The sequence below is a fragment of the Leptidea sinapis genome, chromosome 29, assembly GCF_905404315.1.
Source record: "Leptidea sinapis chromosome 29, ilLepSina1.1, whole genome shotgun sequence".
In the NCBI taxonomy this organism is placed as follows: domain Eukaryota; kingdom Metazoa; phylum Arthropoda; class Insecta; order Lepidoptera; family Pieridae; genus Leptidea; species Leptidea sinapis.
The window spans coordinates 1,867,193-1,891,946 of record NC_066293.1 but is presented as its reverse complement, the minus strand read 5'-3'; the positions used below and the strand labels follow the sequence as shown (position 1 = coordinate 1,891,946).

At 41.7% G+C, this 24,754-nt stretch overlaps 1 protein-coding gene across 1 annotated transcript in view; it reads left to right on the top strand.

Moving 5' to 3' along the window:
- The window catches only part of LOC126973221 (uncharacterized), a 64,414-nt gene that overhangs the window by 17,962 nt on the left and 21,698 nt on the right, over positions 1–24,754 (top strand). The window contains exons 13-21 of the mRNA XM_050820410.1: positions 380–600; positions 4,004–4,205; positions 5,826–5,963; positions 6,701–6,794; positions 6,983–7,084; positions 7,986–8,100; positions 18,944–19,087; positions 21,052–21,175; positions 23,082–23,176. Of these exons, the coding sequence (XP_050676367.1) occupies positions 380–600; positions 4,004–4,205; positions 5,826–5,963; positions 6,701–6,794; positions 6,983–7,084; positions 7,986–8,100; positions 18,944–19,087; positions 21,052–21,175; positions 23,082–23,176 (1,235 nt within the window). The remainder of the gene's footprint in view (positions 1–379; positions 601–4,003; positions 4,206–5,825; positions 5,964–6,700; positions 6,795–6,982; positions 7,085–7,985; positions 8,101–18,943; positions 19,088–21,051; positions 21,176–23,081; positions 23,177–24,754) is intronic.

Sequence of the window (24,754 nt, the reverse complement as noted above, 5' to 3'; positions counted from 1 at the left end):
ATGTAGAGGAAGCGCGTGAGGTTTGTAAGGATAGAAGCAAATGGCATTCTATTGTCTCTGCCTAGCCCGATGGGAACAAGGCGTGAGTTTCTCGATAAATAGAAATAGATTAAAGTAAATTTTTTCTTCGAAATGGCAACACTGCATAGGATACAGGGACATTAGGTATCGGAGGTTTAGGCTTAAGTCACGTATTATCAAATCTATCTTTTTACATCAGATACGCTTATATTATGAATATAACCTATTTATAATAAAACGTTTTATTGTAATATAATATACACATATTTTAATTATTTGCTGATTATGTTGAAATATTTGAGCGAAAATCAAAATACTGCTAGAGCTAATTTATTTTATGTTATAATTCTGCCAACAGGCTCTGGAGACCAACTTGCCAATCCTGACTAATGATTCAGAGCACATACAACTGCGTATCGCGGCTTTGCACGCCATCCTGAGCTCCGACATTCGCCCCGCTGACTTCCTGTTCATCCACAACTACATCACCATCTCCAACAGTGATCAGCTCAAGAGATTCTGGTTCACTACTATTAAGAGTCTGGAGACGAATCCACACTTTGAAGGTTACAAGTCTATGTAAGTATAGATGTTAATCAAGCATCATTAAGATTCCGTCTCTCTTAAAAAGAAATCCCAGAAGCCAGCGTAAAGGAATCTCGATCGTATGTCTCGGTACTAAGGTTGAGAATGACGTAACTAGCTGCTAAACAATTTGTTTACATCTTTCTGTTCATTATTTACAAAACTGTTAGAGATTATTGAAGTGAAACTTATTAAGAATCGTTGTGATTTCAAACCGGATGCAACGGAAAAAACGGCAGGTAAGAGACACAAATACAAAAATGTGTAGGATGAAGCCAGCAAAGAATGAGACAGAAATATGCATGCTATTGAAGTGAAAACTTCTTTATCATCGTTGTGATTTGAAAGTCGATGAAACGAAAAAGCGACAGTAAAAAGAGCAGTCACTTCAATTCATAATATTTAACATGGGAGATAATGAGATAGTAAGCATAATGTTGTATGATGAGATAGTAAGCATAGTGAGGTAGTAAGCACAATGTTTTGGTACCAGGCGATCATAGTTAAAGAAGAGATTGTCTTAAGTATGGCGCGAGTATACCTTAATATATTCTGACTCCAAGCGCACGACGTATTACTACATAGACACCAGGAGAACATATTATTATATATATTAGTGGTGGTAGGAATGTCTTTCATAACGGTTGAAATCATGTGTCATCCTAGCAACACGTACCAGGAATTCATTTGCAGTTTAGAGGTTCATGCACCATGCAGGTTTCACTTCTGACATGTGTACTTTGTACGCAGGCGATCTTTTTTTGAGAATAATCCTTAAGGGTATATATATAATATATCGAGGGGCACTTGATTCAGTGAAATTTAAATTCATTCAGTAAATGAGTGTTCCTGGACAATAACATGCTCGATTTTAACAAGCAATACAAGTGCCAGTATAATATTTTTATTTATTGATAATTAATTAATTTTAGTAGTTTAATTGATTATTTAAGTTTTATTTTATTAATATTAAGTCGTGAGTAAGTAAATAAAACTAATAATTGTTGGTCTGTATTCATGTCATGTAACGTGTTATTGATATATAAGAAGTGTTTTACTGTCTGTTGAGAAGTGTTGTTATTACTTGCGAAAATATACTATTGTTTGCTAAAGGCTGACATTTAATATTATTATTTGATGAACATCTTGTGTAAGTAATAAAAAAGTACAATTTGTTTATATAAGAAAAACATTTTAACAAAAAACAACCTTATACTTCAAAAACAGTATTCCAAAACAATAGATATACTAATGCACTAACATGCACTAAAAAGAATAAAATTAATTACGTATTTTTACACAATCTAATTAATTAATCTAATTCTATTTACGATTGTTGTTATTATTGAAATCGGTGTCCTGCCGCCGCAAGCACATCTCACCTGTAACTATGTATGTAGTTACCTACCTTGGCTGATACTAACCCCAAAAATAACGACAATCGCAACTAGAATTAGATTAATAATTAGATTGCATAAAGATAAGCAATTATTTTCATATTTTATAGTGCATATTTTATTTATTTTTTGAGTTAAGTCGGTTGTTTTTATTTGTAGTGAATCTGAAATACATAACCAGTAATCTAACTAATAATGTGTCCATACATGTGTAGATCTACTAAATTTTGCAATGCAGCAATCAACGTAAGCGCATTGCAATCTGATTACAGACAGTTACAAATACTGCCACAGATCGCACACCTGCTGTAGGAGTCCCATTGATTATCATATTCCACTACGACAATTACTTTACCATAACTATGTTATGGGAGATGACTTAAATATCCTACTAGAATAGAAAAGATTCGGCCGAAAATTGGTTTCTCCCAGTCGAAAGTTCTGAGGTAACAAACATAAAATAAAAATACCGACGAATTGAGAACCCCCTCCTTTTTTAAAGTCGCTTTTTAGAGAAGACTTTTTTTAGAGAATATTTATTTGCACTACCTTTCCTCATCTTTTTGGTGATAAATCTGAGAGTTGAACATGCGTTAACATCCTGTAACTTTCACCTTCCATCTCGATTCGTTTTACATGGATGTTGTGGGTATTTTTTTATGAAAATAAGGGGTGAGACAGGCAGAACGTTCAGCTGATGGTAATTGATAGGCCCTGCCCATAACAATGCAGTGCCACTCAAGATTCTTGAAAAGCCCAAAAATTCTGAGCGACACGCCACAAGTTAGGATATCATCCCCACCATCTGGATGTGTGGCGGTCCTCCACAGTGCGGTTTTCAAGGAGCTTTCTTCCACGTACTACAAATCTGTGGAATGAGCTTCCTTGTGCGGTGTTCCGGGACGATACGACATAGGTACCTTCAAAAAAAAGCGCGTACACCTTCCTTCAAGGCCGGCAACGCTCTTGTGATTCCTCTGGTGTTGCAAGAGAATGTGGGCGGCAGTGATCACTTAACACCAGGTGACCCGTACGCTCGTTTGTCCTCCTATTCCATAAAAAAAATCTGAGCGGCACTACAATGCGCTCGTCACCTTGAGACATAAGATGTTAAGTCTCAATTGCTCTGTAATTTGACCAGCTATGGCGCCCTTCAGACCGAAACACAGTAATGTTTACACTTTACTGCTTCGCGGCAGAAATAGACGCCGTTGTGGTACCCGTTAATTTGTAAAAGTTCAATGATCTTATAAATTTAAATATTTTTATTCAAAATAGGATATGATATTACTTATTGAAAGTCAAAAACTACCACCCATTAGAAAAACGTATGCCTCAGATCTGAGAAGAACGGACGCTAGAAACTCAGTGGGCTTCTTTTTCTCACAGTAAAATATGGTTACAATGTAATATCGTACAATATTTAATAGCCTGAGGGTAGTCGCTCCATTCCCAGTCTGTGGTACCATTAAGAAAGTCATTTATGTTATAGTAATATTTACCACACAAACGTTTTTTAACAATTCTTTTAAATTTCGTAATAATTGTTTTGAACATTTTCTGGTAATTTGTTATAAAAGCATAAACATCAGCCCACAAAAGACTTACTATCTCGACTTAGCCGAGCAGTAGGCATTATAAGATTATGTCTGTTCCTGTTATATAATATAAAGACTAGCTGACCCAGCAAACGTTGTATTGCCGATATTAAAATCGCGATACAAAAGTAACTGTTGATCGTAGATGGGTGAAAATTTGAAGTTGTATGTATTTTTTAATGCTGACACATAATCATACAAACTTAAAAATAAATGTCAAAAAAATTAAAAAAAAAATCGTGTGGATACTTAACATTTAGGGGGGAATAGATGTTGTCCGATTCTCAGATCTACCCAATATGCAATCAAAATTTCATGAGAATCGGTCAAGCCGTTTCGGAGGAGTTCAATGTATAACACCATGACACGAGAATTTTATATATTAGATATGTTATATTACAGTTTACACTACGTCCCGTTCGTTTCTAAACTCGTTACGAACCCAGACACGACGTTCTGGGCTACAAACAACTACGTCGTCACCAACGACGATGAGTTGGGCCCGGGGTTGCAGCTGTTCAGTATCGGTGAGGAGTCTGGCGGGATGCCGGCGATGATCAGTGCGACCTTCACCAGCGGTGGGAGGAGACCTTTTCAAGCATCTGTGAGTTTTTTTATAAAAATAAGGGACAAGACGAGCAGGACGTTCAGCTGATAGTGATTGATACGCCCTACCCATTACAATGCAGTGCCGCTCAGGATTCTTGAAAAACCAAAAAATTCTGATGATGATTCATACAATTGCGCTCGTCACCTTGAGACATAAGATAATAAGTCTCATTTGCCCAGTAATTTCACTAGCTACGGCGCCCTTCAGACCGCAACACCGGCATCCTGTACAAAGGACCCTCTCACTGGTATGACCTTAGTCGCCTCTTACGACACATGCGTTAGACAAATTACCTAAATTTGTAACCAAATTTTATGAACGATGGGGGCTCGAACAACGATCTCTAGCACTCTTACCAACTGAGCCATCCGGTCGGGTGACGTATGGTTTCTACATCTTGGTATGTCTTGTTCAACTCTCAGGTTGTTGGTCCATCTACAGGATCTACTTTACAGTTGATAACCTGCTCAACCCTAATAATTGCATAATATTAAGAAATTGACTTGAGATGTCGCTCTTTTAAATCTGAACAATTTTTGGTTACAAATTTAATTTGTATAATTAATCCGAGAAGTTATCACTTTAAGAAAAGCAAATTGTTTTAATAGGCGTTATTTTGCAATTCCATTCAACGAACGAGTCAACTACTCCTCATGATGCCTCGTGTTGTGGCAAAACAATTGTCGTGATTTTGTAAGTTTTTGTGGAATTAACACTAATGGTCGTCATTTATAACATTTAAAAAATCTCCTGCATGGTACAGTAGATCCGCAGAAGCCGTTTCGTTATGAAAAGGATGAAGTAAGAGGATTTTTTATGGAGAAGGGGGTTAAACAAGCGAACGGGTCAACTGATGTTACCTACATTCTGTTGCAACATCAGAGAAATCACAGTAGCGTTCCCGGAAGCTTTAAGGAAGGCGTACGTGCATTTTTGAAGGTACCCATGTCCCGGAAACACCGCACAAGGACGCTCATTCCACAGCTTTTTTTCTGCAAAAGCACTATATGAATGACATGATATTTAAGTTTGTGAAGTGCAGTGCATAGGTGGAATATGGCACCTGGAATCTGATCATTGCGGTAGATGTCACACAACTAAGCGACCTCTCCATGGAGCGGAAAGTGTTCAAGCCTTTCACTTTTTTTGACAACTAGATCTGCAGCTCTGCGTTGCCCACTGGTAGTAGGGTGCACCAAACATGGACCGGATGATAGAAAAATGAGAACAATACTCCATACGTGACCAGACCTAGCGCCTTTATTATTGAGCGTTCTGTCTCGCTGTATTCTTTACCCCCAGCTTCTTCAAATCCAATTTGACCGCAAAGTGGGAATCGCTCGAGATTTCAAGACTTCATATTAAAATAATAGAAATCAGAAGTTCCGTGCGTATCGCAAGATTTAGGTTCCAATCAATACCTCCATACTGCAAGGGTCTAAACTTGGACCATTTATCTTCCTAATATATGTTAATTGTGCCTGATGTTGAAGACAGTCGCATACCTTAAACTAATATCTCGATAATGCTTTTAAATATATAATGTTGAATAAAAATATTTGAAATGTAATTTGAATATCATCTATCATTTAAATAATTTTATTTATTTAACAGATGTACTTAATTGCTGAAGGCGTGTCTTCGCATATGTTTAAGCGAATGAGAAAGCTGACCACAAAAGACGCAACAGTAGAGACCCTGATAAAACTTTTAGAGAAAATGAAGATTTGGACACTGAAAACGCCGGAAGAGGTATGTTAATTGGGAAAGTATTTTGATGTTGGTTTGATAATGGATAAATTCGATGTAAATATTTGGATCAAATTAATTTAAGATAGGTGTCACTTAACAATATTAATGTTGTTAAAGTACATTTTGCCATTAGCTTATTATTTAGTTTGGAAAAGTTGAGCTTTAATGAGAATGGCAAGAAACTCATACCCGTTTATAAATTTTTGTGGATTTATTATTTGAACTACTAAGCCTAGAGGCATTAAATCATAAAAATATTTTAAAGTGCTCGAATCAAAAGAGAAATACAGTAAATGCAATAACGTACACAAATTGTTAATAAATCATAAAGAAATAAAGATATTCAATTCAACATGTGAAATAAGACTTACCTTTAAATCTTTAATTACTTAAGCATTAGATCCCGGATACTACTCTACTCTTTTAGCGGGATGTGATATAAGGTCACATCGCATTTGACTAAAATCATTTTCCGACTATTAAATTTTACCGGAAGTGTTATACTATCTCGTCGTATTACATTCCACACATTATACATAGACTAGAAAGAAAATGTATCTATTTGAGTATGAAAACGCATCTAGGTGTGCTCCAAGGTATTATTTTAAGCCCCGCATGATTCTATGTAGTCAACGTTACTATCACGTCGAATTCCTAGTATTATTCATAATATTTCAATAAAATCTGTTACGTTAATTACTGTTACTATCTGAAAATGTATTTATTATATCTTACAGGTGCACATAGACTTAGTAATCAAAGTGCAGGACAAGACGGTGTTCGCGACTCACGTCAACCAGACACGATTCAACAATTGGAATGGGCACGATAGTAAGTTTACATATTGTTAAAATCGAGTATATACACTGGATAAATAGCCATTGATGTACAAATAAAAAAAAATGCTGGGAGAGTTTCTTGCGCATTTTTACGTTTTGTAAATATATAGTTATAAGATTTGTTTTGTTTGAAGAAATTATTAATTTCAAATTAATTAACATTATATTACTTGTCCACAGTGGCCAAATCAATAATGGAGTTCCTGAGGTTCGGTAGTCACATCAACCAGCAGATGGTGTACTATCCGATGCAGATGGACATCGACCTACCGACTGAGCTAGGTTTGTTAAATTATTTTGGAGTTATACACTTTATGCCGCCGAATTCCACCTCCACACCTGCCACCAATTAAGATGTTATCCCCACCATCTGGATGTGTGGCGGTCCTCCACAGTTCGGTTTTCAAGGAACCTATCTTCCTAAATGGTTATAATCTTTTTATTTGTTTGCGCTTTTTAGGATACCATTATTGCTGCTAAAGACAACCATAATACAACTACAACCATAGGCCCCAGGTTGAATGATCGTTAAGATTTTTCAGTTTTACACAAAAATAATTCTTTAAATTTAAACACAAACGGCCTTACAAATAAACTTGGTATGAAGTTATACCTGATAATAAACTAAGAATATGCAAAATGTTGACTATATCGCTGTAAAGCAGCCTTACAAATAAACGCGGGTAACGTTATACGTCCGATAAACCATTATGCAAAATATCTATTTCTTTCTGGGGTTATACTAGGAATAACTTCATATCAAGTTTATTTGTAAGGCCGTATAATAATAGACCGTATAATAATAATTAATAATAAAAGATGGACAGTAGAAACGACAATTTGGGAAGGACCATCTGGCAAAAGAAAAAGAGGCCGCCCAAGAAACAGATGGGTAGATGATATAATAAAAATAGCAGGAAAAGAATGGAGAGGAAAAGCACAGAAGAGGGATCCATGGAGTAAGCTGGAATAGGCCTATACTCACAGTGGGGTTCCAATAACATTATTGTTATACATGTTAAGATTTTATTATTATGTATTTGGAGGTTGTTGGAATTAATTAAAGGCTTATTATTATTATTCTCTTTATTATTATAATAATAATAATAACTAAAATTTTAAAAATATTTTAATTAAAATTATTTTATAATATGATTTTGTGACCAAGCTGGTATGGTTCCAGGTACTCCGATCCGGTTAAGGTCATCAACATTATCGTTCACATCAGTGCGCGGAAACCTTACGGCGCCTCCCGACCCTATCTTGGACCTGGATTGGGAGAATGACTTACATATACGGCAAGTATCATCATCATTTCGGCCGCAAGACGACCACTGCTGGACAAAGGCCTCCCCCAAAGATCTCCACGACAATCGGTCCTGCGCTGCCCTCACCCAGCGTATTCCGGCGATTTTAACCAGATCTTTGGTCCATCTTGTGGGGGGCCTACCAATACTACGTCTTCCGGGACGTGGTCACCATTCGAGGAATTTACTGCCCCAACGGCAATCTGTCTGTCGAGCTCATGTGCCCTGCCCCCTGCCACGTCATTTTTGTAACCATCTGGACTATGTCGGAGACTTTCTAGATTTTTTTTTCGTAATTGGACCTGCCCAACAGGATTATTTGTCCATGGTAGACGTACTCGTCAACAATATCGTTACGGAAGTGGGTGCAACATGGAAATTAGACATGATTTTTGTCTTGTCCATGTTCATTTTAAGACCTACTCCTTGAGAATCTGTATTGAGGCCATCGAGTATATCGCTTAGTATCACTTATTTAGATCTTATTTGATTTTTTTTCATTTTATTATTAATACATCTATTAACTTAACAAAACAATTATTCATTATCAAAAAGTCATTTGACTTCTCTCACAAAAAACTTATTTTCAATAATATACTAATCAAACAAAACACTACTTCAACAATGCACTGTGCTTTGCACTCGCCAAACTCTGGCACGAGACTGAATTAAATGAAATTTTTTTTATTTTTTGCGCCCAAGCAAGGGAATGGGCTACCCTCCGGGATAACGACGGGAGGGAGGTGGTGAATGCTCATGCATACCAACGCAGCCTAAGTCTGCGTTGGTTATGTGGGACTCACGTGAAAACCTAGGTGCCTACCCACTAAACACCACCTGCAGTTGGGCAGGTGCCCTCTAAGCCTACATCGAAGGCGACCTTCTCTTGGGGAGAGAGAGGCACACCCTATGGAGTTTCCGCTGGGATATTGCACAGAAGGTGCTATCTAATTGGGGCTAGTGACATCAGAAGGATGATCACAAACTAGAGGTGAATCTAAATGCGTCTGATTATCCCCGGATGCCAAGAGGCGTTCCAGGTCAGACGAGAGTTTGTTAGGGGGATCGGAGAGGGCGTGACATAGACATTGACAGCCTTACGGCAGAAAATGGATTGGACTGTTTGGAGTTTATCTATAATATTGGGTTTCGCATGAGCGAAAACTGGAGCGGCGTAAGTCATAACCGGTCGAATGCAAACCTTGAAGAGTGTTCGCTTGTTCCTAAAAGACATTTTACTGTGCCTACCTAACATACTGTTTAGGCGGTACAGATAGAAGCGGGCGGTTCCGGTCACCTTCTGGACGTGAGGCCTGAAGGTGAGTTGGGAGTCGAGAGTCACACCCAAGTACTTGGCTGTGGAACTGAAGGGGATAGGGGAGCCTAATAGATGAATGGGTCGATCCCGGCAGAAGCGTCTTCGCTTAAAATCAAAACGGACTGAGGAGCTTTTATCCGGGTTGACCTCAATACGCCATTTCCTAAACCAGTCACCTAGCTCATTAACTGAGCGTTGGAGCCTGGAGAGGACTGAAGATATCTGTTGGGACTGGATGTAGAGAGCGGTATCGTCAGCGAAGAGAGAGAGTTGGACTCCATTTCTAGGGATGGGAATATCGTTGGTATACGATATGTATAGAAGTGGTGAGAGCACTGAGCCCTGTGGTACTCCAGCCGTGAGCAGGCGAGGGGAGGAGAGGACACCTTCGTGTCTGAAACGAAAGGTACGTTTGTGAAGATAAGAAGCCACTATGCGGACTAATCGGGATGGGAGGCCTAGAGCGTGGAGTTTATATATTAGGCCTTCGTGCCAGACTTTGTCAAAAGCCTTGGCGACGTCGAAGAAGACAGCGATTGTCTTCTTACGTTTGGGATAGAACCCGCTGTAGATGTACTCTACAATGCGGTGGACTTGTTGAGGAAAAGAGTGTTTAGCACGAAAGCCGAATTGTTGATGTATTATTAAGGGAGGGCCGTCCGTTGGAAAGAGATGCTTTCTCATACGGAACAGAATAACCCGTTCAAAGACTTTTCCCATAGCCTTGAGGAGGCTGATGGGGCGATGGTTGGAGGGGATATTGAGGGGTTTCCCTGGTTTAGGAATCCCTATAACTATGGCCTCTTTCCAAGCGGTTGAAAGAAGCAGTGGTCGAGGCAAGCGTTGAAGAGGAGGACAAGAAAGAAGATCACCTACTCGGGGAAGTATTTGAGCGCCAGGTTGGAAATACCGTCCGCTCCTGGAGCTTTGCGAGGTTTTAATCCATGGATGATGGATTTAACCTCCTCCACAGTAGTTGGAATGGGATCGTCGGTGAGAGGCATTGAGTTCAGACGGCTGACCTCATTCTCCACCGACGCTACGTGGAGGGGTTTAAAAGAAGAAGTGCTGGGTGAGCATTGTGAAGCAATGCTTTCAGCAAAACACTCCGCTTTATCCCTGTCCTCGAAAGCTGTACTGCCGTCGGGGCGTATCAAAGGCGGAGTGTGGAATATTGCGTCAGTACGAAGGGCTTTTGCCACTTTGTAATACGCCTGGTGTGAAGGGGAAATGTTCTCCATGAGTGAATCCCAATTGGAATTCCTCGGAATTCGGAGAGACGTAACCTGACTTGGCTCTGGAGGAAGTTAGCGCGTGACCTATAGTTGGGCGTTGGGTACTTGGCGGCTCTTCTGAGAGCTGCATTCTTGGCTCTAATGAGGTTCATGACATCAAGCGGGAGCTTATGGTTGTTAACCTTAACCACCCGCTCGTTGTCATGGAGAGCGGACTGCACTGTTTGAGTAAGTGCTTTTACCGTGATGTCAATCTTATCCGGACTATCGAAATAGCTGGACGAGATTGCATATGGTGAATTTTGGGCATCAAAAGTTGATGCAAGAGACTCCCTATAACCCTCTCAGTTGGTGACGGTTTTAGGGTGTGTGGTAGTAGGGGTGGGGGCATGGGGCCCGAGCTTGAGAGAGACTGGACGATGGTCGGAGCCCAGGTCATCGAGTGGTTCAATCGCCCTTAAATTAAGAGCGACACCCTTGACCAAGGCGATGTCCTCGATATCGGGAGAGTGTGCTACGTTATCCGGGTAGTGTGTTGGAGAGGTGGGACTTAGGACGTAGACGTCGTAGATGCTTTCTACTTAGAAGTCCATAGACCTAATTAGACGGCGGAGCTTGATGCCATTCCCGTTTGTGGATAGGCACTTCCAGTCAGTGTGTTTGGAGTTGAAATCTCCAAACAAGATGACTGAGTCACCTAGTGAGAGAAGAGTCTCAAGGTCGCTCTGGAGAGGGATCTTGAGAGTAGGGAGGTAGATTGAGGCTATGATCAGAGACGGATGTCCTGACATGCCCAACTGACAAACGGTTGCTTCCATGTTGGTAAGCACTGGAGTAGCGATTTGCGAGCAATGAAGGGATCTCTTGTAGTAAATGGCTGTGCCTCCGCCACGACGGTCGTCGGCTCTGCCATTGTGTACAAGAGAGTAGGAAGGGATCGATAATCCCTTTGAAGCGTCGGGTTTAAGGAATGTTTCTTGGATAAGCAATAGGTCGATGTCCTTATTGCGAACAAATTCCTTAATCTCTGGGAGGTTGGTGCGCAGGCCGCGCGTGTTGAATGAGACAAGTGATACGCCCTGAGGCTTCACTCGCCCCATGTTCTGTGATGAAGCGTTACGCGATTGGGACATTAGTACATAGAATTCACCAAGTCTTGGTGCTCTATCATCGCAATAAGGCGCTCATGTGGAGACCTTGCTGTTTTGAATTTGTTGGCTAGAATGTTGAATTCTTTAATGTCGAATTCTCCATTCGTCAAGAAACTCAGGGGGTTATGCACTCCTGAGTCTGGTTGAGGAGGTGTTGCCCATCTGCGGCCACTCGGGGTGACGGGGCGGGAATTGACATTAGATGTCTGGGAGATCGGGGCTGCTTGTCTCCAAGAAGTGGAGAGTAAAGGCCCGGTTGTCCTGTTATTCAGTTGAGGAAAGTTCGCGCCAGTGGCCGGAGGTGGCCCTGGTTTTGAGGACTGCTTCTTAGCAGTCTTCGTTGTTGAGGGACAAGGGGCGCGGTAGTTCGCGGGATGTCCTTCCTGCCCACAAAGGACGCAAGCGGGAGGAGTCTCCGCGTCGCGGGTGCGTTTTCACTCCTTGGTTGTGTGAGGCTCTAGGCACTTGACGCACCTAGGCGGGGTTTTTTTTTTTTTTGAGAGGAGGAAATACTGTTACGTATTTACGCCCCGGAACGGGGCGTAATATGTCGGACTCGAGTGTCCGCGTAAGCGGACGCCCCATACCCACTAAAACCTCCTCTGTGCTGTTAGCAGCCCTGGCTTTCACAGCGAAGTAGGACGTGGGCCGTGGAGGCCGCAAAGACTACGCAACAACAGTCGCGGGGCGTCTCCTAAGGAGACTCGAACCTCAGACCGGCTGTGTGCTTGTGGGAAGGAGAGAGAATGAAAATGAAAATGAAGATGAAATGAAGATGAAAAGATGAGAAGAACACACTCGCCGGCGAGTGTGGTGATGTTTAGTGTAATGTATGTAAGTGTGTGTGTATGTGTTTATGATTGTATGTATGTATGTTTGTATGTGTGTAAGTAGTGTAAATGTTAGTGTGCATGTATGTTTGTGTTTGTGTCTGTTTGTGGAGTGTGTTTGTGGTTGTGTAAGTGGTGTATGTCAGTCCGTCAGTCAGTCCGTGTGTTAGTGAGTGTAGTGAAACTATTACAGGACGAGGACTAACGTCTCGTCGGGTATCAAAACAATGTGTGGTGTATCTAGGGTGCGGGCCGCTGGCCATCGTCAGAGTGACGAGTGCCAGTGGTTTGCGGTGGTTGACCGCGCCTACGCCTGCGAAGGCGGTGTGTGCGTGTCTGTGTCGGTGTTTGTGTGGGTGTCGCGTTCGCGATGGTGATGTCGTCATCCGGGTCTACCGTTACGTGTCTGGGACGTCTTATTGGGTTGAGACTATGGTGAAGGGGGGTGTACCCACATGCCTTCCTAACCAAGATGTTGGGACGGTTAGGCGCCTTGTCAAAGAAGCGTCGCGAGATCTCTTTAAAGTGTTGAGCTATCGTCGGAAGCTCTAGGTCGCGGTGAAGGTCAACGTTTCGGATGAACCACGGGGCTCCGGTTGCCATGCGCGTGAATTTATTTTGAACTACTTGCAAACGACGTAAGTAGCTCGGTCGGGTGTGCGCGAAAACGACGCTTGCGTATGACAGTATGGGCCGTACGATGGTTTTGTACAGCGTCACTTTGTGTTTGAGCGGAAGTTTGCTTCGCCCACACACAAGTGGATAAAGGCGACTGAGGAAAAATCGGGCTCTATTGCATACCGTATCAATATGTTTCTTGAAGTTCATATTGCTGTTGAACGTGACTCCTAAGTATTTGTAATCCTTCACCCACGGTATGGGTGTTTCATACAATTTAATGACGTCAGTCGGTCGTTTTTTAGCGCGGATGCTATTCGCGTTACCGAAGAGTACCGCTGCACTCTTGGTGGGGTTCACTTCAATCCGCCATTTTCTGAACCAGTTGCCTAGTTCATCGACGGCGGCTTGAAGCACTTTAATGTTCCTGCTCAAGGTTGAGCGGTTCAATAGAGCGGAGCCAAAGTAGAGTGCCATATCGTCAGCGTACTGAGCGAGCTGGACATTCGGAAACTTGGGAATGTCGCTCGTGAAGAGCGAGTGGGAGAGAGGACTGAACCCTGTGGCACGCCAGACCTGATGGGTCTGGGTGAGGATAGGGTGCCCTCTACTCGATATCGGAAGGAGCGATCAGTAAGGTAGGCTCGTATGATACGCACGAGCCTGTCTGGCACTCCCAGTTGATACAGCTTGAATACTAAGCCGTTGTGCCATACCTTGTCGAATGCCTTCGCGACATCGAAAAACACGGCTGCCGTGGTAGCGTGAAGTTGACGCCGTACGAGAATGTACTCGGTGAGTCGGTGAGCCTGCTGGGGACACGAGTGAGCGGTTCTGAATCCGAACTGTATGTCGGGTATCAGGTTGAGCTCCGCGATGTAATGATTAAGACGCGCGAGAATTAATCTTTCGTAAAGTTTCCCGATCGAGTTAATTAAGCTAATAGGCCTATAGCTACTCGGATTAGCTTTAGGTTTATTGGGTTTTGGGATACCGATAACAATGGAATCTTTCCATTGTTCGGGGAACGCGCTATTAGACAATAGAATATTAAAAATGGTAACCAATAAAGTAATAAGAGTCGAGGGTAGGATTTTAAGAACCCTATTGTTTATAGTGTCGGGCCCCGGGGCCTTCTTGGAGTGAAGCTCCTTAATTATTAGCTTCACCTCTTCGTAAGAGGTGGGTTTTATTACATCGCCTGAAGGGCCCAGAGCAGAGCGACGTTCAACTTCACGATCAACTTCGTCAACGTGTGTCGGGTCGGCTGCTGCATTTGGAGAGCACTGACTCTCGAGACTATCGGCGAGGCATTCAGCCTTCTCATCGTCATCGAGCGCCGGCTGCAGTCCCGGTCTGTCCAAAGGAGGCATGACAGTGGGCGGCTCCTGTTTGAACGTGCGAGGCAGCTTCCAGAAAGCCATATGTGATGGCTTAAGGTTGCCGAGCAAGCGGTCCCAACGTTCGCCGCGGAGTTCCGCGATACGTTCCCGTACCACCCGCTGTAGGTAGCGGAGGTGGCGCCTATTCTCGACCGACGGATACCTGTCGTAAAGTCTCTAGTGGCTCTGTGCTTCTGTGTGAGTAAGTTCCTGACCTCTGGAGGCAGGTTCAGGCGATGCGGTTGCATCATCGGAACCTGCCTGGAGTAGGCCTTGATCCTATTCTGTATGTGTGATGTCACATGAGAGATAGCACTGTGAGCCGTGTCGACCGAGTCGATGACGTCCGGTATAAGGTCAAGGTCGTCGGACTTGATAGACACAAGATCCTTTTCCAGCCGTTGCCAGTCGATCACTGTTTTCGTCGGTGGTTGAAAGTTGACCGGTGGGCCTAGATTTAGGACGACGGGCCGGTGGTCTGACTCTAATTCGTGAAAAACCTCGATTGAATTTACATTGAGCGTTACGTTCTTAAGTAACGCAACGTCTAGAATGTCGGGTCGGTGCGCGACGTTATCCGGATAATGTGTTGGTTCGTCGGGTGCTATTACTGAAAAGTTCAGCGTGTCTGTCAGCGAATCTAATAAGATTCCGTTTCTATTTGTGGCTCTACTGTTCCAGCTGGAGTGTTTGGCGTTAAGATCGCCACCCACTATGACTGCAGCCCCGTGGCCGAGTAATGCTTCTATATCTGTGTATAATACTTTTTTGTTGGGCGGAAGATAAGCTGAAATAACAGTGATCGGCTGGTGATTCGCCATACTGACCCGGATGGCAGAGGCCTTGATGTTAGTGAGGACCGGAGGATCTATAGGTATACAGTGTAGAGACCTTTTAAAATAAATGAGGGTGCCGCCCATACGGGTGGTGCGATCATTCCTGACTAAGTTATAATTAGCGATACGCGGATCGCGTATACGTGGTTTTAGAAATGTCTCTTGCACTAAGAATAGGTCTAATTGATGTTCGTGAGCGAACTCCTTCACCAAGTCTAGTTGAGGCTTAAGGCCTTGGGCGTTAAAATACGCTATACGGAGCGTATGTGGTTTAACCCGTCCACTTACGTAATTAGGCATCGCGAATGTTTTTATACTTTCGCCCTATATCGGTGAGGGCACGGAATATTTTGCCGTTGTCTGCCATAACTTGCAGGAGCGACGGCGGGTCGTCCCGGACAGCATCGAGCCTGCTGGCCAGGGCTGTGATTTCATCAATGTCGAACAGCTCTGACAGTTCGAACATGAAGGCAAAGGTGCTGCCGCCTTTGTTACCTGTTGCCGCGGACGCGGGCGCCGGTGGCCTCGGCCGCGGGACCGACGCCGCCGGGCGGGACGCTAGCGGTGGCCGGAGGGGCGCGGGGGCCGCGAGAGTGGCCTCTGTGGCAGCGTTGGCAGCCGGAGGAGACCTCGCCCAGGCGTTAACCTTCGGAGGCGGCGCAGGTTTGAAGGTCGGAGTGAACTCCACCTTCTCTGCCTTGCGGCTGGCGGCGCCGTGGGTGACGCTTGTGTTTGGGTGCCTTGGGACACCCGCGATAGCTCGCGGGGTGCCCCTTCTCCCCGCACAAGACGCAGGCCGGGGGCTCCGCGCATTGCGCTGGTCGAGGGCACTCCGGAGTGCCATGTTTGCCGAGGGCACTCCGGCGTGCCATGTTTGCCGAGGCACTTCACACACCTCGGGGTGTGTTCACAGTTGCGTGCCGAGTGCCCGTATAACTGGCATCTGTGACACTCACCGGGCCCCCCGCGGTTGCGAGGAGCTTCGGCCTTGATGCCCTGAAGGGAGCAAATCGAATTAATATTGAAAATTTCCTTTCCCTCTTGCGTGAGGTCGAGGACGACGAGAACCATGTTAAATGGTTGTTTGTTGGTGGTTCCGCGCATACGGTGCACCTCGTGTGCAGGGTAACCCTGCTCTTTGAGGTCCGACAGAATGTCGGCCTCGTCTAATTCTCTGGGGACGTTCCTAATAACGACCCTCAGACGCTTCTCCTCAGGCAGGGCGTACGTGTGGAAACCCACACTCAGCTCTCTAAGAAGAGATGTCAAGGCGCGGTGGTCCGCTACAAGAGAAGGCGATTCGCGACCGCGCTTCTTCTTGCGACTGACGGTGATGAAACCTTCAGCATCCGACGCGACACTCTCCGCTCTCGACGGTAGAGCGGTTTCCGGCTGGGCCGGTGAAGCACTGGAAGCCTGAGGGGCTTCCGTGCGGTCAGGACTGACCGCGGGGACCTTAGGGGTCGCCTGCGCGTCAAAGTACGCCTGAAGGACAGGCGGACGGGCTGATCGGGTGATCGCTTTTCTTGGTTTGACCGAGGCCACGAAACTTGCGTCGGACGCATTACCTATCTCCATTTCGGATTCGAAACGTCAGATGACGATTTATATTTTTTGGATTTGGCTGTCTGGATATCTATCGTTTCCTTAATTAACGGAGCGATCTTCTCCGTAAATAACTTATCTAGCAGGGCGCTTAGAAGGCCCTCGTCGGCAACCATTAGTGAAGCCATGGTTGTTATTAATTAGGTTAAGCGGGTGACAACCCCCGCTGCCCGAGTCAGGCAGAGGGGGAATATAATAATAAAGTGGACAACTATAGTTTAGTTGTGCACTTGCACATTAATAAAATACTATTAATAATAATAAAGTATGCAAAATTAAAAGAAATTAATAATAATAATTAAGCCTAAGACTTAGCTTTGCTGGATGTAGACTGGCTGGGCCGGAACCCCGATGCACGCTGTGCAGGCACCCACGGAGAAGACACACACGGCACGATCTGCAACACTCACAATACACACGATTAGCGTGCAGAATCGCGAAACACAGCACAGGTGCTAACTAACACGATCGTAAAACCGGGTAATTAACACAGATAATAACTAAGCTACGTTCCGCGAAGGAACGTAACAGGTGCGAGACTCTAAGAGTCCCGAACAATAGCGCGCGATAACAATAGCTAGCCCAGGTTGCCTGAGCAGATAGTGCGATAACGCAGGTAATAAAAATATTCGAAGGAGGACAGATAACGCGGCACGTGTGCTCGCGTTGCCTGCCTGAATCGAATTGACCTAGGCGGGGCTGAGCAGTTTGCAGCTGCGTGGCCATAAAGCTGGCAGCGATGGCACTGCCCTGGGAAGCCCCGTCTGTGTGGAGCTTCTACTCGGATGTTTGAGAGCCCACATACGATGAGCTCTCTCTTGAAAATTTCCCTCGACTCAGGGACATTGGTTAGGATAACCAGAGCCAGAGGGTATTTCTTGCCGGATCGGCTGTACATTTTGTGTACAGCCTCGGCCTTGAACCCTTGTGTGGTCAGGTCCTCCAGGATGACTTAACTGGGCAGCTCATAAGGGACGCCACGTAGAATAGCTTTCACTTTGCACTCTTCCGGGAGCGCATAAGTGTGGTAAGCAACACTCTTATGAGTGAGGAGGTGAGTGAGGACTCGGAAGTCCTCCGTAGTCGGGACGACTACGCGGATGGCTTCACCCGTGTTGGTAGCTCGGGTGTATGTTTGTCGGCGCAGAGCTGTGCAACATAAGTCCACTTTGCCTTGTCTCGGATGAAGATAGGCGGTGGGGGCTTGAATTAAATGAACCAGAAATCGCTATTTTATACCCTCGCCCCATGAAATGACGCGATGTAATTGGCCAGCTGTTGTGACGTATTACCCCCGGAAGAGTTAAGTAACAATGCTGAAGGGACCAAATTTGTTTGTTCATTCAAAAATGTAAACATGTTATTTTTGTCTTTTATTATTTCTAATTGCTCTAACAAGCTGAAGCGAAATCCTTTTTCACATGTATGTAATCAAACTAAGTATTGTTTAAAGAAAAATATTGGCGGAATTAACACTAAAGAAAACTCAAAACATTTGGATAATTTCAATTTATTTTTAAAACTTATATTCAATCATAAATTTAATCATACAAAAACACTATTTCAACAATGCACAGTATATAGATATTAAACTTTTCATTAAATCCATTCAGTTTCATCTATAAGATATACACAGTACTAATATTGCACAATACGTCAGCTGTATAGCTACAGATACACTGCTATAAGAATTTCGCAAAAAATGCATGCTTGAAGACCAAAATAAAATTCTGTTATACAAACATCCGAAAGTTACTTAAGATTTTCAAAATAAATAATTAAATATAAATTAAGTTTTTCAAACTACGGAGGACCTCTTTAAACAACAGCAAGGTAACTTATTTCGCTAAATCCTCCAGGTTCCAGGGCACGCAGGTCATATCATTGTCGACGTTTGCGCCTATCCTGCAGTCGGAGCATGTGGCCAGGGTTCAGCGCTCCGTGGTAGCCCACCTCCCCATCAAGTTCAACATCACCTTGCAGAGCTCCACGCGATCTGTTGCGTAAGCATCATCTTCATTATTCCGTAGCTCAAAATAAAGAAAACGCAAAACATACATTTTTTCAATCTTTCGCCTTTATAATATAACGACGCCTATGACAACTTATATATCTTCTAATATATAAAATTCTCATGTCGCGGTGTTCGTAGTTAAACTCTCTCGATTCTCATGAAATTTTGAGTGCATATTGGGTAGGTCTGAGAATCGGAAAACATCTATTTTTCATCCCCCTAAATGTTAAGGTGGTCCACGCCAAATTTTTTATTTTTATTTTTTGAATTTTTTTTAATATGTTTGATTATGAGTCAGCATTAAAAATAAATACAACTTCAAATTTTCACCCATCTACGATCAACAGTTACTTTTGTATCGCAATTTTATTATCTTAAATTAAAAAAAAATGTAAAAAATAAAATCGTGTGGACCACCCTTAACATTTAATGGGATGTAAAATAGATGTTGTCCGATTCTCAGACCTACCCAAAATGCGCTCAAAATTTCATGAGATTCGGTCAAGCCGTTTCGAAGGAGTTTAACCGATTATAACCAAGTGTTAACTACAAACACCGCGACATGAGAATTTTATGCATTAGATTTTAGTTAAGATTGTTTGTAGATCTATGGATGTAATGCCTGAAAATAAATAATTTATTATTCTTATAAAAAAATAGTAGTAGTCATAATATATATATGGTGCTGTCTTCGGGGAATCATTTTAAGTTATTGGGTACCTTGTTTATATATATTTGCTCGCATAATACTTTTACTTATTAACAGTGAATTTTTATGTTTGCTTACTTGTGTAACAAGTAAGTTAAAACGTTTGAGGATTTTTGGTGCATTATATAACATAATATATCATATAACATATATAGTATTAAATGATGAAACTGTAAATCTAGATTTAACAGAGTTTCTGGCCACTTCTTCTCATAAAGCTCAATTTTTCCGAAGTGTTGGTGAAATATTTGACATTCATAAGGTGTCATTTTGACCTAATTGAATAAATGATTCTTGTTTTTTATTTGTAATTATAATTGCGTATAAATTATTCTGATTTTGTTTACTTTGACTTTGTTAACTTGAGCCGACTTTACCAAATCGAGCGTGATCCAATACTCTAACCCCCTTATTCATAATGGTCCGCTAACTTTAAACAGCCGCTAAGGAGTCTTTTTTCTCATTCCGACTTAGGTCAATAGAAGAAGACAGAGCGCGAATTAAAAATGCTTTAAGTTAGCAGACTATTATTAATAAGGGGGTAAAAATAAAGTGATCCTTAGGTACCTACGCCTAAAGTATTTATAACACGAAGCGCAACAGTACCTACTTATACTTCATGTATTAGCATTGTTGTGTTTTGAATACATTTTAAAAATAATGCCAAATCAAAAGATGGAAAGGTCTATTCCTACAAATATCTTCCCTTTCTTGGCGTGCGTCCGTGCAGAATGGGATGTCACTATGCCAACTTAATGGCTGACAGGCAGTATTGAGAAAAAACCTTTAGTTAGGAATCACTTACCTCTACTATATACCACTTGACTGGCAGCTGTCAAAGTGCTTTTGTGCCTGTTTGATATTCGCCATTTTGACGCTGTTGGCCATGTAGCAAGAGTCTGCGGTACTAAGGCTAGTAATGACAACCGCAGCTAATCAAACATCAATTGGAAAACTATTTAGAAAAAAAAATGTGTACTTTATTATGTTGATTCCTGAAGTGTAAGTAACACGGAAAACGACCGAAATTAATTCAAAATATAAAAATACTTCAGAGTATTGTACGTTTCTCTCGCAGCCATTTGTATTATACGTCAAAATTAGTTCTTTGGACGCTCGCGAGTGGCGCTTCAAATAGGCACAAAAATTTGCTGTCAAACATATGGAACAGCCTGTCCAGTGGTATTTATACAGGTCAGTGTGAGGAATCCAACCGGCAACTACTACTATTATTATAATTTCAGTTTCACATGGTTGAACCCGTTTGCTCAACGCGCGGGTATCGCGATGCATTCTCGAGCTCAGATAACCCTGGAGTACGGACACATAAAAGATGCTTATACCGTCACGTCGAAACCCATATCAAATGTAAGTATTGTAATACTACTTACGCCTCTTAAAAGTAATTGAGGTAAAAGGTAAAAGTACTTGAGGACATAATTTAAAATTCACCACAGTTTACACGTTTACGTTACAGTTACACGTTTTCCTAACTAGTAGTATCGAATTCGAAAAAAAAAATTAAAAATAAACTCCAACATCTTCAATAACAAGAAATGAATCAGAAACCCAAGATATACATAACTTAACTAAAAAGAAGAAAGATCAGCTCTACATAGTAACTTACAACGTCAGAACTTTATATATACCTGCTGGTCGCACATAGCTCAAGAGACACATGGTATTCTTTAGAGAAGGACTTCACCTTCACTTGAAGAGGGGTTCATGCAAACAGACTTATATTTTAGTATCCAGACCTAAACAAATACGTGTAAATAACATCACAAACTTTCTTTTATTTATTTATTTTGTTATGTATCTTTGTATGTATCTTACTTTTTGTATGACATAAAAGGCTTATTATTATTATTATTATTAGTAGTGTCGAATTCCGCATCTAATTTTTTAGATATAGGGAGTTGAGTTTATTGGCAAAAAACAAATGAACACTTTAAGGCGATAAAAGTTAGTGTTGTTCGTTGTTCGTCATTGATTCTACTTACTAAGTTCGTCAAGCACCCTTACACAATCAATGAATTCAAGCTGTAAAAGTTGATGCATCCAATAATCATAATTTATACCTACAGTTTATTGTTTCTTATTTTTTATGAAATATTTGATACTATTTTAATACGACTCATATATTGGATGCAGCACCTAACAAACTAATTTGTTATGTATATTACAACTATTGTAAAATACTCTATTGATTAAAAAGAGTGGCTGTTGAGATTTTTTGTAAGTTCTTCTCACGAGCTCTACTTTTAGCGAACATAATATGTTTGATTCAGTAATTTAAAAGAAATATTGATAGATCGGATACAAAAGCGCTTATTTTAAGCATAATTGAAGTTTATTTGACTTTGATTTTAAAAAGTAATTGTTTTTGACTGAAATCAGATCAAGTGAAGTAAATGAGTGTGATAAACTTACTTTAACGACACCTGTAATCAAGAGGTGGCAAGAGCCGTGTAATTTTTAATTAAAGGCTCTAATCAGCCTAGCGAAACTCTCTAAGAAAACAGCGATTCACTCAATTGTACGAAACGTGCAGTCATTGACAGATAACAAGCTATAATCTTGTAAAAAACGGAGATAGCCGAAATCCACTACGGTTTATGCAACTGTTCGCTTTCAAACTTAGCCGGATTATACTTCGTCGCCATACTGTAATTACTATTTCAAACATATTGCAGATCTTTATTTTTCATTTTTACTTAGGCAGTCCCGCACTGACCTCTACTTCAAACCACTGGACTGGCGGCTGTCAAAGTGCTTTTCTGCCTATTTGATATTCGAAATTTTCGCGTTTTCTGTGGTACTAAAACTAACTAACAACCTCAGCAAAAATGGATAAATGGTAGGAAACTACTTACAAAAAAAGTGTACTTTATATATTAGAATCAACATATCTTGAGGTATAAATAACACGGAAAACGAACGAATTTAATTAAAAATACAAAATTACTTCAGAGTATTGTACGTTCCTTCGCAGCCATTTGTATTATACGTCAAAATTAGTTCTCTGGACGCTCGCGAGTGGCGCTTCAAATAGGCACAAAAAATTTGCTGTCAAACATATATCAGCCTGTCCAGTAGTATTTATACAGGTCAGTGCAGTCTGGTCTTATTACGTAGTATTTACTATTTATATCCTCTTTAGCTTTAGTATGTGTTCCTCTCAATGCCTCTTTGACTGGCCGCTTCAGTAATGTACTATATTATATACCTTCACAATATAGGGATAACAATTAAAAACTAATTATATTTGCAGGTCAATGAAAAGGGTATTTTCTTCGACTGCGAACAGCAAACTTCGGGTGCGGAAGTTATAGAACAATACCTCATGTCTAAAATTATAAATTACAAGTAAGTCATGATCAGAATTAAGACAAAGTAGAATACACGGTCACATTATATGTGCACTTAAGGTCTCTGCCCACTTCACCGTATCATACCATGACCGTGCTAGGAGCGTATCAGGCAAATAAATATTATTTGTATTGAAAAGTATGACACTGTTCCCACTAGACCGTTCCATCACCGACCAACACCGTCGCGTGCCAATCCGTTCGGTGGGCATAGTAGAGCGTATCGTGTTACTTTTCGTGCCTGATACGCTCCTAGCACGGTCATGGTACCATGTAGTGGGCAGAGACCTTTAGTACGAATTCGCATTGCAAGTTTTAGCTACCTGGACACTTAAAAAATTCAAACAGCACTCTGTACTTCTGGTCCAATGTTTCTTATAGTTTTCTTAACCTGCTACCAAAAGTATCTACAACATTATACAAATTTGAAAACAAAATTTATGAACGATGCGGGGTCACGAACCCGCGACTTGCGTTCCGTGCGAGCCCTCTTTCGACTGAGCCAACTGTTCGAGTAACGTTTCCTTGATAAATCTTGTACGTCTTGTTCAAGTCTCAGGTTGTGGCATCGTAAAAAAATATCAAATTTACTACAACATTCTTTGCTATAACTACCCTCACTAGGTCCAGGATTCTAACTCAGAGTAAATATTTTTTTTATTATTTATTTATTATATACAGACACTTTACCACATAATATTATATCATATTTGGTCCCTACCTAGGTCCCTAGGCGTAGCCTGTCCTGTAGGCAACCAATTTACATTCTATGGTTAACAATATGAATCGAAAGGGGCTAAATCTACTTGCAAATGTTGTATTTATTATTGGTGTTGGAACTTATAGTAGGTTTTTATAACTAGGCAAATATAGCTGTTATACTCGTGATTCAATTATAGAATCCTTCGCTTGCTCTGGATTCAAAGTCGTTACTTTCTTCTGGACTTCTGTCTGTTCTATCGATTCTTTCTACTGTCTATTTGTTCTGCAGTTTCGAAGAAGTTGTAGTATAAAATTTAGAATTACAACATACCAGTGGGAGGCTCCTTCGCACAGGATGCCGGCTAGATTATGAGTACCGCTACGGCGCGTATTTCTGCCGTGAAGCAGTAATGTGCAAGTTGGTCTGAAGGACGCCTTAGCTAGTGAAATTACTGGGCAAATGAGACTTAACATTTTATGTCTCAAGGTGACGAGCGCAATTGTAGTGCCGCTCAGAATTTTTAGGTTTCTCAAGAATCTTGAGCAGCACTGCATTGTAATGGGCAGTGCGTATCAATTACCATCAACTGAACGTCCTGCTCGTCTCGTCCCTTATTTTCATAAAAAAAATCTCTAACAAAGAAACAGCAAGATAGAAAAGGAAAGCGAATCTGTTACCGATTTAGATTGACAAGTCGTAACAGTAAGCCACGCATGACGTCAGCTTCTGAGTATTTTGAATATTAAAATAGCTAACACACACATTGAAAAATCAAAAGTGGTCATGTAATATCGGGTCGTATATACGAGGGGAGGTCAAAAAGTTCGCGGAATGACTGGGAAAAAAGATGAAATGATACATTATGTTATTTTT